Below are 12,800 nucleotides of genomic sequence, written 5' to 3'. Positions count from 1 at the left end.
ATCAGTGACCTTTCCATAGCATCCCCTTACTATGTACTCATCGAAATTTTTAGATCCAAAGTTGTACAAATTGTTTCTACTTGGGAGTTTATTTCGTGTTTTGTTTTTTAGTTTTTTGGGTTGCGGGGGGAGGCAGAATTAAATGGGAAGACATGTCCTTTATACCAAGATTTTATTTAATCTTCAAGACTGGAGATATTTATGATCACAGTGAATCGGCCAGTATCTCTTTGATCCCCTTCCCCCAGACACAGGTCTGCCTTTGGTAATTTCCTCTGAATTCACATACGGATACTTTTAGGATGGAACAAGAAGGAACAGAGTTCTTAGGAGGTAACATAACCATCTTTTCTGATAATACTTGCCATTGCTTTCACAGGGTTTTACATACTTTTATGTTTTTAGGCCCTAACTTGAGAAATACTACAAAAAAATCACTTCAGAGTAAGCACAGCCTAGAGCTAAACTTCTAAATGACTTTCAGGAATAATTCAGGCTAGTAGAGCAGATTCATTCTTTCAAATATGACCAGACAGAATATAGAACGGTATTCTATAGTTCTAGAATTTAAAACAAAATCTACTTGTATACTTCATACTCCGAGAATCTGGGTGGAAAGAACTTCAAAGATCTAAATTCTTTATTTCCACATTTAAAAAAATTATCTTAAGACCTTTCTCTAACTAACATGACTGTAGTCAACAAACAAATGGAAAAATTAACCCAAGGTATCAGTTGATATGTGAGCAGTAGTCCCAAATTTTTGAACGGGTTGCCCAAAGTCTTACAACTAACAAGTGCTAGCACTGGGACTAAAGCCAATGCCTTCTCAACAACAATCCTCAAAACTACTGTCAGAACAGTGTGGCTAAGAAATCATGAACTCAGAGTTTCAGAGGAGGCAGGGCCCCTGGGGTCAAGAAGCACCACCTTCCATTCGAAGTAGGAACCCCTCTGCCATATGCTGACATAAGGATAGTGCTTTAGACACATCCAAAATTGTACTCCACTACTATTGACGGTCACCTCATCTATTATCAATTCGAATTTACAAAACCTTCTTAGGATAAACACAATCTGCCTTCCCGACACTTCTCATCTTTGGCCTGCTTTCTCCCCACTTTGGCATCAAAGTCTTTCAAGTATTTAAAGATTGTTATGATGCCTCTAAAAAGTCATGATGCCTCTTCTTTATTTCAGAACAAACATCCTCAATTTTTAAACTTCAACCAGATAAGCATGGTTGCCAGATATCTCCCTATATTTCTATCTTCATTTTTATATAGATGTCTGTTAGGGTTCCAATGTCTTCACTAAAGGGAGGCATCTGGAAATGAACGTTATACTCAGGTAGGCAGCATGGCAGGACCACTACTTTCCTTGATTTGGAATATGTAGTTACAGCAATGCCTCACAAATTGTTGCCTTAGATTCTTCTCGGTTAAGTAATTATTTATAAATATTATTGCAGGCTCGAGTTACATAGGAAGATGGAGATAAAATGGTTAAGCATCTCCTTTATAAAATGAGGCAATAAAGCCCCAAGAAGTTTAAGTAATTTGTTAAAGCTAACCACTCTGTGTATTCCTACCATGAAAGGCTCTTAGGCTGTCTCTGTAGTTTTGTGGTTGCAATGATAGCTTTTGAACTTATGTACAGAAATTTATATTTAGCTATTTAATTTCACCTTAATAGTTTTAGAGAAAATTTCAGGTCATCTATTTCTTAATGCTGTCTTTCCTCCAAATATCAGCCAACTCTTCCAGTCTTTCAGCTCCATTAATCTGATATGTCTGCCATTTATGTTCTTGTTCTAATCGTGGATAGCACTGTAGTGCAAGAACAGAGCAAAGGTCTTTTCAAAGCTACTACTTAAAACCTCTCTCCAGCCTGACATCAATAACTTGAATTTGTTGCTGTCGCCATATAAACCAATTAAAATATACATTGTCTAATTCTCATCTTTCTATTCCATTCACATGGATATTATAACGGACATATCAAATTCCTTTATAATTGTGATGGCCACTTGAAAAGCATTTTCCTCTAAGATATTTTCTTTATCTCTGGTTAATACATTAAATGCTAAATAATCTAGAAGTTAGCTTATATCTATAGCTTAACCTAATTTAACACTCAGTGACGGCAGCAGTTTTATATATATTTATATATAAATATAGTTGAAAGACAATTCTCCATGGAACTTTCATGTTTCTCCATGTCTTTTCAAGACAGTTGTATAATGATCACCTTGGAAGATAAAGATACTGCTTATCTTTGGAGCAAATGGCAAACGTGTCTACTTCCCATTATAAAAAACTCAGGTTCTCTGAGCTCAGAGGTCCTTCCTGGAACGCAAGTGTGTAGATAGACTGAGTGTGTAGCTATCATCTGATCCTCTCTGCATCTCCGTTTTGGAACCGGGATTTTGGGAACTGGCACAAAAATGATCAAACTCTTGATAGTGCTATTGCTGTGAGTAACAAACTGTCCTTTGTCTCTGACCCCGGAGTCTTGTGTCATCTATCAGGAACCACAAAACTGTGGTGGCTAGGGTAAGGTCAAATCTTAGAGTCCTTAGCTTTTGACAGTTATTTTCCTTTTGACATATTTGACATAGTGCTTCCTCTCATTCTAAAATTTCACGAGGATCTCACCAACATATGTTTTTTTTTTCCCTTCCTATTTAGAAAATAAAAATAATTTTTATCTCCTTTTAGTCTTTACCATCTTTCCATCCTCAGTGAATAATGACACAGTTTTATTGAATCTAAAGTTATCAAAGTACTTGGAAATGTACTTTTTGGAATAATAAGATTATTGGCAGCTTGAGAAGTCTTCACTATTCCCTTCATCCCTTAGTTTTCATTTCCTCTTAACCCAGTTTTTCTTCCTTCCTTCCACTCTGAAGTTCACTCTTAGTACATGGGTGAAGTTCTGGTTTCATTGTGGTGCAGCTGATATTACACTATCTGTCCTAGGCAGTAGTCTTATTCTTGCTAATTCTATTTTTCCTACCATGGCGGGGAAAAAAATAGCAGTGACTACCTTTTTGTGAGCACTCCTTTTAGTTAGAAGTGTACCTTGAGAAGTGAGCATTAAACTTTTAAGGAAGGAGATTTAAGTGGAATCCATTTCAAGTGGTCCTTGCAATATAGATGGAGATTGGAAACATCTGTCTCTCAGTCTGCTGTTAGCAGCCGGTGCTTGAGGCAGAAAGAGGAGGGGTTCTTCTCATCACTGAGTTGGAACAGAAGGGAGAAGCCTCCCTGCTGGGCTGGGGAGCTGTCAGACCTGTACTCTCCAAGCACACCCCTGGCATGCAATATTGATGGGCACCGTTCTTGGAGGAGGGATAGCAAGGGAAGGAAGGGGCAGTAGGTGTCAAAAGAATTTATTAACCCAGTGAGGTGCAAGAATGTAATGAATAGGGAAGTGGTGAAGTGGAATTCGTAATGGGGAATGAAAAACAAAGAAGAAATAACGATAAGAATCTTTTTGTTTTTAAGATGAAAGAAGTAGTGTTGAAATTGGAAACATTTCCACGCGTATATGGAAGGAGTGATTTAGGGAAGATTAAGATTTGACTATGTGAAACCAAAGGTCAGAGTGTTTAAATCCACATTTCCTTTCTTTACATGAAGAGAGGATATTAAAATACGCAGAACAAAACTGGTAGAAAATAAACATAAATAAGCCTGACTCATGCTTTTGCAAAGGGCTCCACTCCTGTGTTACCTGAAATATTGCAGCATTCTCTAAACATTAACTGCAGATGACGTGGAAATGAACACAAAGCAAAAATTCGCTGCAGAAGCAGCAATTAAGTCAAAAGTCAGTAATGAACGATAATTAAAGTTTTCAAAGCTTTTCAAAGTCCAGCGAGGATAATATGGTAATGCTGGATGGATTCTGAAGCCTCGGGGACAAAGCGCCTCAGAGAGGAGTTTGAGTTTCCTGTCACAAAGATTTTCTCATCCTTTGCTTGCTGTTATCAGTGAGGAGAACTTTTACACAGAAGGGCATGATTTACAAAACTTTCATAAAAGCAATCGCATTTGCGCTCACGGCACACCTGTAAGGGAATTGGGATAAGTATTTCTATTACTTCTTTCTCCAGAAGACGAAACTGAAATCTAGAGCTATTAACACACTTGCCTAAGGCCCCCAAACTAGTAACAGGCAAGGCTAGATTTCAGCACAAGTGATTTGGTTTCTTTCGCACAGTGGTGTATTTTGGGTTGCTTATCTGGGTTTAGGGCCTTGAGACTTTTTTTTGGTCTGTTTGCTAGAGGAAGCTAGAAATTACTTCCTGAAGAGAATCTGTCTCCATCCACCTCTGTGTGGAGACAAGATGCCTTCTATTAACATACATGTCTTTTGTCAGGTCCCTCAGGATGACAATCCCACCCTAGGCTCAGCTGCCTTTTGAAGCACACGGTTTCACATATAACTGGCAACTTGAAATATTTGCACTCTAGGTATCTGACAGGGAATATCTAACTCACTTGCTATCAAAAGCTCAATTGAGCAAAAAAAAAAAAAAAAAAAATTATGGAAGCCACTCTGAAGGGCGTGCCACCATTTCCCTAGACAAGCCAGAATCTATCCCTGGATGAAGCCAGAACAGCTAAGTATTATGCTCTCACTGAATGGCTGAATCCTCATGGAATTATTTTACTGAATTTCTACTTGGGCCTTATCCCATCTACTTACATGGAGGGACGTTAACAGAAGGAGCCCTATGAAAACTCACCGCTGTTTTAATTTTGAGGATGCTGTTCACTGTATTAACAAAAAAAGAAATGTCTTCTTCATGTGGAATGAAAGGAGAAATAATTGAACTTCTTTGGGGCGTATTTTTCCTCACGGACACATGGATTTTGTAACTTACCACATTCCCCTCTTGAAAACTTTGGAAGAGTAAATTCATGACCTATTACCACGAAATACACTGGGAATCACACGAAATGTTTTATACTTTAACTGCTCACCTGACTTTATCTTTTCAAATCTTATTTTTTCTCATTTTCTCATTTTTTTTCATCCACTTATTTACAATTTTTTTCCTCCCATTGTAAAGACTGTGTTTTCATAAATCACCTTCCACAATCTCTTTATAAGTAGGATTGCAGTATATGAACACTGTGGAGAACAGTGAGAGAATAAGATTTAAATATACCTGGGCTCCACTTTCTTCCCCCTATACCTGGAGCCTTTATACAGCTGTACATTGCAATAAGGACTTGGGGGCTCAAAAGGGGACTATCACTGAGTTTCACTAAGAAATAATAATGTCAACTACTATTTTACCAAGTTCCAAAAACATGTTAAACAAATGAAAACTTTCTGCTATACGATGACTTACATAAAAGAATTTTGGTCCACTATCTTAACAAACTATTTTATTATTTATACTTAGCCCCTATATATGATAGTTTACATTGCCTCACCACTAAGTCCCACCTGGAACCCTTCTTAACTGGGATTTCAACCTTGGGAAAAATCCTAAAGGCCACCAATGTCTTGCAGTCAACAAAGCCAATGATTTCTTGCATTATTCTCTTTCTTTACATTTCGATTTTAATAATACCTGTGGCAACCACTTCACCATCTTGAAACTCTCTTTACTTTTGTTTTTTTTCTCCATTATACTTACAATCATTCATTCAAAAATACTCATTGAGGAGCCACGCGGTGCTCGGCACCACGCCAGATGCAAACTCTGTATTTATCTGCCTTTTCCTCACGTGTTCTGTTTCCCTGGTGACTCCCCGACTGCATCACCAGGGTGAATCCCATCCCCTAGCCGCACTCATGGCCCACATCTAAATCAAAATTCGCCCTCTTCCTGGAACCACCTGCCCTTACACGTTTCCCAGCGCCCAGTGCTGATTTCGTACATAGTCATGTGTTTGTCACTCTTCTGTGATACTTCTAACTGGTGGTGAAATCTTTTTTTTTTTTTTGCCTGAAATATATTTCACTCTTCATCCTCCAGACTCAGGCCTAGCTTCTTCCCCTCTCTCCTCACACCTAGTTTATGGCCACAGCTCAACAAGGCAACCAGCCTTCAGGGAGTCTTCCTGTTCCCTCCACCAACTCATCCAGCCTACCTTCTTCACCAGTTCAGGCTTTAAAATGCACTGCTATTTTCGTATCACTTGGCTGCTTGCAGACCTTTCATGGGGCCCCACAGTTTATCAAGAAAGTTCTATTTACCTTTACATTTGGAATGTCTAAGTCGATTTTCTGGCCTTTTGAGAAAACTACTAAGCGAGGGCAGAATACAGAGAACGGGAAAATTAACATTGGTATTTTGAATTCCCATTATTTTTCAATAAGAAATGACAAAGAGCAAAATTTCAGTCTGAGTCAGACTCTTTTTTTTAAACTGCTACTGAAAACAAGGCAAAAAGGTCCACGTGAGTGCCATTAATCATGGAAATTGCATCCACGGGGGAAACAGAGGCTTGGCGGCCTCTCCCGAGATCCGTAAAGCGGGAGAGGTAGAAATCATGAGCGCGGCCTTGCAGCTTTGCTCCCCTGTCAGAGGCAGCTTGTCCTGTCCCTGCAGCTCATTTAGGCTGCTCATCTACGATTCAGGGCCCTCTCTTAGAGCACATTCAGGAATGATAAGGCCCCCTTGTCACATCCACTCTGCCACATGTAATTAAGTTCACGCCTCCCTCTAGACAGTTCACACCAGCAGATGACCAGCTGGATACCAGCCAGCTGGAAAACCACCCAGTTTTGGATGCAATAAAGGGAATCAGAGAGACAGAAAATGGAGAAAAATGATCAAAATTGTCCTACAAGTGACTTGAACTAACATTCGTATCTTCTGATGTCCTCCCAAAGTCTTCTCTCAGAAGCTCTGTCTCAGATCATGTGAGGATAGAAAGGGTCCTCAGTGAGCAGGAGAAAGAAACTGTGTTCAGGAATGCACTAGAGGAAGCAGCAGAGGCTCGGCGTGCCTTCGTGCGGTCTACAAACCAGGCATGGATGGCTTGTGAGAGAGCGGAAGCGCTTCGCGGTGAGACCACGTGGCTGCGAATTTTGCCTTCCCTCAGCTGTTAACTGTGAAAAACTCGGCTACGTGACTTGTTTTCCCCAGAGCGCTCGTGTTTTGATCTTTACATTGGAACTCATCATAACTCACAGAGTTGTAGTGAGGAATAAACGAAATTAAAAGTGAATACATGGTGAACAAATGGAACTATGCCTTCAGTTATATTAAAATATCCTAAAACACATTCTTGTCATTGTGTTTTTACAAGAAAAACGCATCTAGTTCACAACAGAAAATAAGTGCAGAGAGGAATTTCTCATTATTTGCCACAGGTATCTTCCTGTGTTTGCGCCTTGATTCGTGGTCTCTTGTGCGTATTTCCTTTTGAGATCTTGGGGTTTCTCTAGCTTCGTTTATATAAACAAAACTTCTCTGATGCGCACTGAGTTCAGCAGACTAAGTCCCTCCGCACCTAACTTGAGGTGGCGCAGACGGCGAGAAGTGATTTATACAGTTTCCTTTTCTTTTGAGTCAAAGGCAGAGGAAGCTCAAAGCAGAAGTGTGTAGCTTTATCAATTTTTTGTTTTCTCTTGCTTTCATCTAAAATGCACGGTTATTCTGACTAGGGTGCTGGCTACCCCGTGGGAAGGAGAGCCATACAAGGCGCGTGAACGCACACCCCCTTCAGCCTCGGCGCGCCCCTGCGGCAGCCCCTTAAGGCTTGCTGTTGGTCATCAGATGGACGATAAGAGACACGAACACCTCACTGTTTCTCAGCATAAAGCACGAGCCAATCCTCATTTCTGTTTCAACAAAGTGTCCATGTTGGCAAAGGCCTCGAGGGATGGATGCACTTGGTGCCAACCTTGACTTTGGACAAGAGGAAGCGGACAATAAGTATATACAGGGGCCTTCATTTCTCCTACTGCAAAAGAAGGGCGCACTGAGGGCCTGTGACTGTTACTGTGCATTGAGAATGAAAAAAATGAATATTTGATGTGAGTAAATACGAGCCTTTTAGTAATTTTCTGTTACTCAAATTTAAGCATGAATAATGCTCAAGGAACTCTGTCATTTTCTTAGACAGGCTAGTGTTTGTCCAGGTGAAAGTACACCACCTGAGGAAAAAACTGTTCTGGGTCCTACAGATTACAAATGCCAGTATCTCCACCTGAGAGCATGATAAAAGAGCTTTTCGGCTTTTGAAGAACAAGACTAAAAATGGATGTTTTTCTGAGGATGAGAGAGGGAAGACGGAAGGTATAATGCGTTATAATGATAACCTAGTTCGACATTTGTCACTCATGCTTTGTACGTGGAGCTGAGGGCTGAAGAGCCGACGCCTTTCCCCTGGGGAAAAGCAATGATAATTACATGTAAGGATCTTCATTTCAACCACGTCTTTTATTTTAAGACCGCGGTGTACTTCAGAAGCATTAATCAGTCAGGCCTTTAAAGCACTATTTAATACACGCGTTTTATGTGGGAACTAACCAAGAGAGACCATTTGTTAGATTTGTCAGAGGCCAGACTGAAAATTGAATTTAGGACTTTTCAACTCCTATTGTTATTTTAACTTAAAATCACCTCATCTTTATGATTATGGCACTTTCAAAACAAAGCCTCGTGATTCGAGCTAGCTTTAATCAACCCTACATCCATTTAGAAAGGCTCGATATGGAATTTTTAAGTGCTGAACATAAGAAGGAGGTTGATAACACTTAAGCTAGGGGGAGTCACAAAAAGAAGACGCCGCAGGTGAGGATAAAGTGCCAGGCTGACATGGGGGGGGGGCAGGTCAGAGGTTAAGGGGTTGTCTAATCTCTGTGACCTTTGACCCCATAATGGGAAAGGGCTGGATTCCTGAGCCAGGCCACATGAAGCTGATGTCTCTGTGTCTACCCACGTATCTCTCTAGACGATCTATGGATTACATTTCTGGCTATTTTTTCCAGTTATCCTGGCCACATGTCCACTTGTGAAAAGGTCTCTGGCCCTCGGCCCATACTCAAGATCTGCAAAAGTGTCTGAAGCTTCAAAGATAAAGAGAAGCTGACCTTTTACAGGTCTAGGGGAAAAAAGGGGATGCTGGAAGCAGGGCACTCAAGACAAAAATATGTTGGGTTTATTCTTTCGATTGCACAACTCTCCTCCAGGTCAGACATTGATAAAGTCAAGTGCACCAGAAAAAGCATATTTACCTCATATTTTCTTTCCTGTGTACAGTCACATACATTTCGTAGACTCTCCCTTGGGGAATGGCCCCAGCGGGAATCAGCAAGCTTACTCCTGAATAGCAAAAGAGAAAAGCAGTCACATAAGACCTATGAATCAAAAGGAAACTTCACAGAATGCCTTTGAAGCAAGTGAAAAGGGAATGAGGAGATTTTGTGGCCATGTAGCCACAAGCCTGCTTTTTCTCTAAAGACATGTAAATATTCATAGCTGCCCTGCCTTCCTTCCTTATTGGCCTTATTTGTTACCACAGCTCCCTCTGAACTGTTATGGAATTACTCAAAGGAATGATGTCATTTTTTAAACTCTTGTTTTATTTAAGGAATAGACAGATGGTTCCACTGTTGTTTTCCTTGTAAAATGAGGGGAAAACCAACAACCGCTCTTAAAATTTCAAACAGCTGTAATGATGCATCGTTTCTAATTTAAGAAAAAAAAAATCCCCCCAAAATTCAAAGTCAGGGAAATGCTAACCTCCATGATATCAAAAAACATTTATTTCTGAAATATCGGGTCAGCGTCAGTGTTTTTCCATAACAGAATAATAATTGGTGAAGAACTTCTTTCACCATGCATAACTCTAGGAAACGAACAGACAACTGCTAGTTTTTAGTCACAGCAGGCCAAGCAGGTTTTTACGTAGTTGCTAACAGATACCATTTTGTAGGCCTCGGGGATGGAGCTTTGTTCTAAATTCGGCGGGCCTACAGCGGTGCTTCGCAATTTGAGCTCATATCAGAATCACTGGAGGGCTTGCTGAAACACAGACCACCGGGTCCCACGTTCAGGTTTCTGACTCAGGGACCCAGAGACTGTGAACTTGGAGTAAGCTGCCAGGGGACGGCACTGCTGGTGGTCTGTGGCTACACTGTAAGAATAATTCAGGGTGGGCAGCAACCTGAAGATACTTGTCTCCATGATTTTATTCCAATAAATGGGGTTTCTTCTCAGCTCGATAAGAATTTATGGAGCGCCACGGTGAGCATTGTGTTTGGCAGAACGGTGAATGCCAAGAAGTAAGACAGTGTTCCTGTCTTTGAGTGACTTACAATTTAATTAGCGAGGAGACGGCATATGCCAACTGAGCAGAGGGCAATAAGGAAACGTGCCCGACCGTGTTGGAAAGTCTCAAGAATAAAGACTGGACAGTGAAGGAGGAACAGTTATTCAAAGGCCTTTATGTGACTGGTTGAAAATGGCGGGTCATGCCTTCTTGAGAAGAAAAGTTAACATCCGCGCTGTGGTGGCCTGGGAAGCAGAATGTCGCCCTCGAGGATAGACTGGTTTGCGGAGGCACAGAGTGGACGCAGGAAGGCCACACATGAGCCTACCAACCCTTGGTATTTTTATTTTTTCTAATGGGAACAATAAAATGTACCTTCACGTTACAGGAATGAAATAAAACTGTGAATTGTAAAGCAGTAAGAGTAAGGTCTGACACGGATTAGGTTAACTTGTTGTAAAATAATGTATGTAAATCACCACTGCCTGGTACACAGAAAGTATTTACTACAGGCTACCTCCCTCCTTTCCACTTCGGAAGCCTTTATAATAATTCATACACGAAAAAGTGACAGGTATGGAAATGGGAAGGAAAGGTAGAACCCAGTGAATATCATGGGGAAAAATGCCTTGAGAGTAATATCCTGTTTAAGCAGTAAAAGAACACTGGGGTATATTTTAATCTATAACATGTGATAGACTTTAAAAAATATGTTGTCATGATTATAAAGAGCACACAATAGCATGAGAATTAGAGAGAAAAAGGTGAAAAAAGTATATATCATATATGATCTCAGGTATGTAAAATGTATAGATAAAAGGAAAAATGATATTCCCGTTAAGGATTTTAATTTGTTAAAATATACTTTTAAAGGGATGGTGTGACAAATCGGCAAGGCATTGAAACGGGGGACTGTATCAGAGAAAGAATCAAAGACAAGTTCATATTCAGATTGTAGATCCACTGGTTCTGTGTATTACTTGGCTGTAAGGCTATTTACACATTATATTATTGTCTTCTGCTACTTGGGGCCAATCAAGTTGTTTCTTATTGCTGTATTTGCAAAATACTCAGTCTTGTCCAAAAGAGCTAAGGTAGATTCACAGAGGAATCCATTAACGCTCTTAGGACCAACAGGCGCAAACCCCTTACTGATTAATGAATATCAAACTTTAATCCAACAGTATCAGTCACTAACTTAAATTTACCCTGTAAGACCTTTATGAGACTTATCTTCTAGAAGCAGATAACCAAATGATAAGCTGAAAATTCAATTATACTACAAATATAAACTACACATAATAAGGCTGTGATTCCAGACAGATCTATCAGAAGTGGGAGTGAGTACCTTACAGATACCTTGAGGTTGAAGACTGTGAAATAGAGAGTTAATAAATGAAGACTTGATGTCTACCATGATGTCCTCTGATCTAAAAATTAGTATTCTGAAGTATTGCTTCCTACAGTAAATTGGAAGCGACCCAACTAATATGTTTTCTAATTAATTTGTCCTTTTAAAGTGTGATGACAGCAGTGAGCTCTTCTGGCTTGCCATTGCCTTCTGAAGCTCTATTAAAAAGAAGGTCAATGACAGTTCTAAATTACACGTTGGCAGAAAGTTGTGAGTATAATGTTTCTAGAGGAAGCGTTTTCAGAGTCGGTTGGAGAAAGATGACTGGTTTTGCTGATTTTGTCTCAAGTAATGTTGATGGATTTGGGTTAGATTAGGCTACAACGAACTTTTCAGGCCTCACGAAAGCAAACAAATGAAAAAGATTTGGGTCCAAAAGCATGTTTTCAAGATCTATGTAATTTAGACGTCTAGGAATTACCTGAATTGGGAACAATAAGGTGACCCCCCAGGGAGTTGAAGGTACCAAACGCGGTGCAGGATGGGTCAGTCTGCCTTGCTAGACTCTGATTCTTCACGTTGAGGGCCTCATTCTCCAACAAGGATTGGGTCATCTGAGGAGACAGCTTTGATGCAAACTCAGAGAGGTCATCTTGGGGGGTGACTGCACCTGAGGTGTTGTAGACTTTGATTTTCAGGTTGGGCAGTGGATCCAGAATTGGAGAGTTAGTCATTGGGATTTTGTCTGAGACATCATGCAAAGCATACACAGGTCCTCTGTACATGGCTGCAGCCGATGTGAGGTCCGGGGGTACCACCAGGAGATCTGCATCAGAAAGAGAAAAGAAGTCCATTTGCACTCTCCATTCAGGCAACTTCTATTTAATCAGGCTCCCCCTGACACTTTCTGAGCCAAAAACAAATGAACTCAGTCAATATTAGAGATGTATAGACTCTAAGGTTCTGTTGAAAAAGGGCAATTGGATTACTGTGATCCATTTTATTATTGGCTATGAACAAAGAGACATGTTCATTCTGTATTTTGCTTTCAAGTCTACTCATTGCCTCTAAGGTATTTATCTATTTCAACAGACTGGATTCGAAGATGATGATCACCACTTAGTGACCCAGGTAATAGTTTCCCTTGTCTATACTGGATTTGAGGTCATCCATCTGTACCCCACTATATTCATATCAAT

General features: G+C 40.3%; 1 protein-coding gene across 4 annotated transcripts in view; it reads right to left on the bottom strand.

Moving 5' to 3' along the window:
* The window catches only part of UNC5C (unc-5 netrin receptor C), a 341,321-nt gene that overhangs the window by 28,529 nt on the left and 299,992 nt on the right, over positions 1–12,800 (bottom strand). For all 4 annotated transcript variants that reach the window (XM_045792166.2, XM_045792163.2, XM_045792156.2 and 1 more), the window contains 2 exons: positions 12,083–12,427; positions 9,214–9,301 (listed from right to left, as the gene is read on the bottom strand). In XM_045792166.2, coding sequence (XP_045648122.1) covers positions 9,214–9,301; positions 12,083–12,427 — 433 coding nt within the window. The remainder of the gene's footprint in view (positions 1–9,213; positions 9,302–12,082; positions 12,428–12,800) is intronic.

The sequence above is a fragment of the Ursus americanus genome, chromosome 8 (genome assembly GCF_024610735.1).
Source record: "Ursus americanus isolate L20-20 chromosome 8, mUrsAme1.1.p, whole genome shotgun sequence".
Classification (NCBI taxonomy): domain Eukaryota; kingdom Metazoa; phylum Chordata; class Mammalia; order Carnivora; family Ursidae; genus Ursus; species Ursus americanus.
Note: the sequence above shows the minus strand (reverse complement) of the source record. Positions and strands in the feature narration are given on the sequence as shown.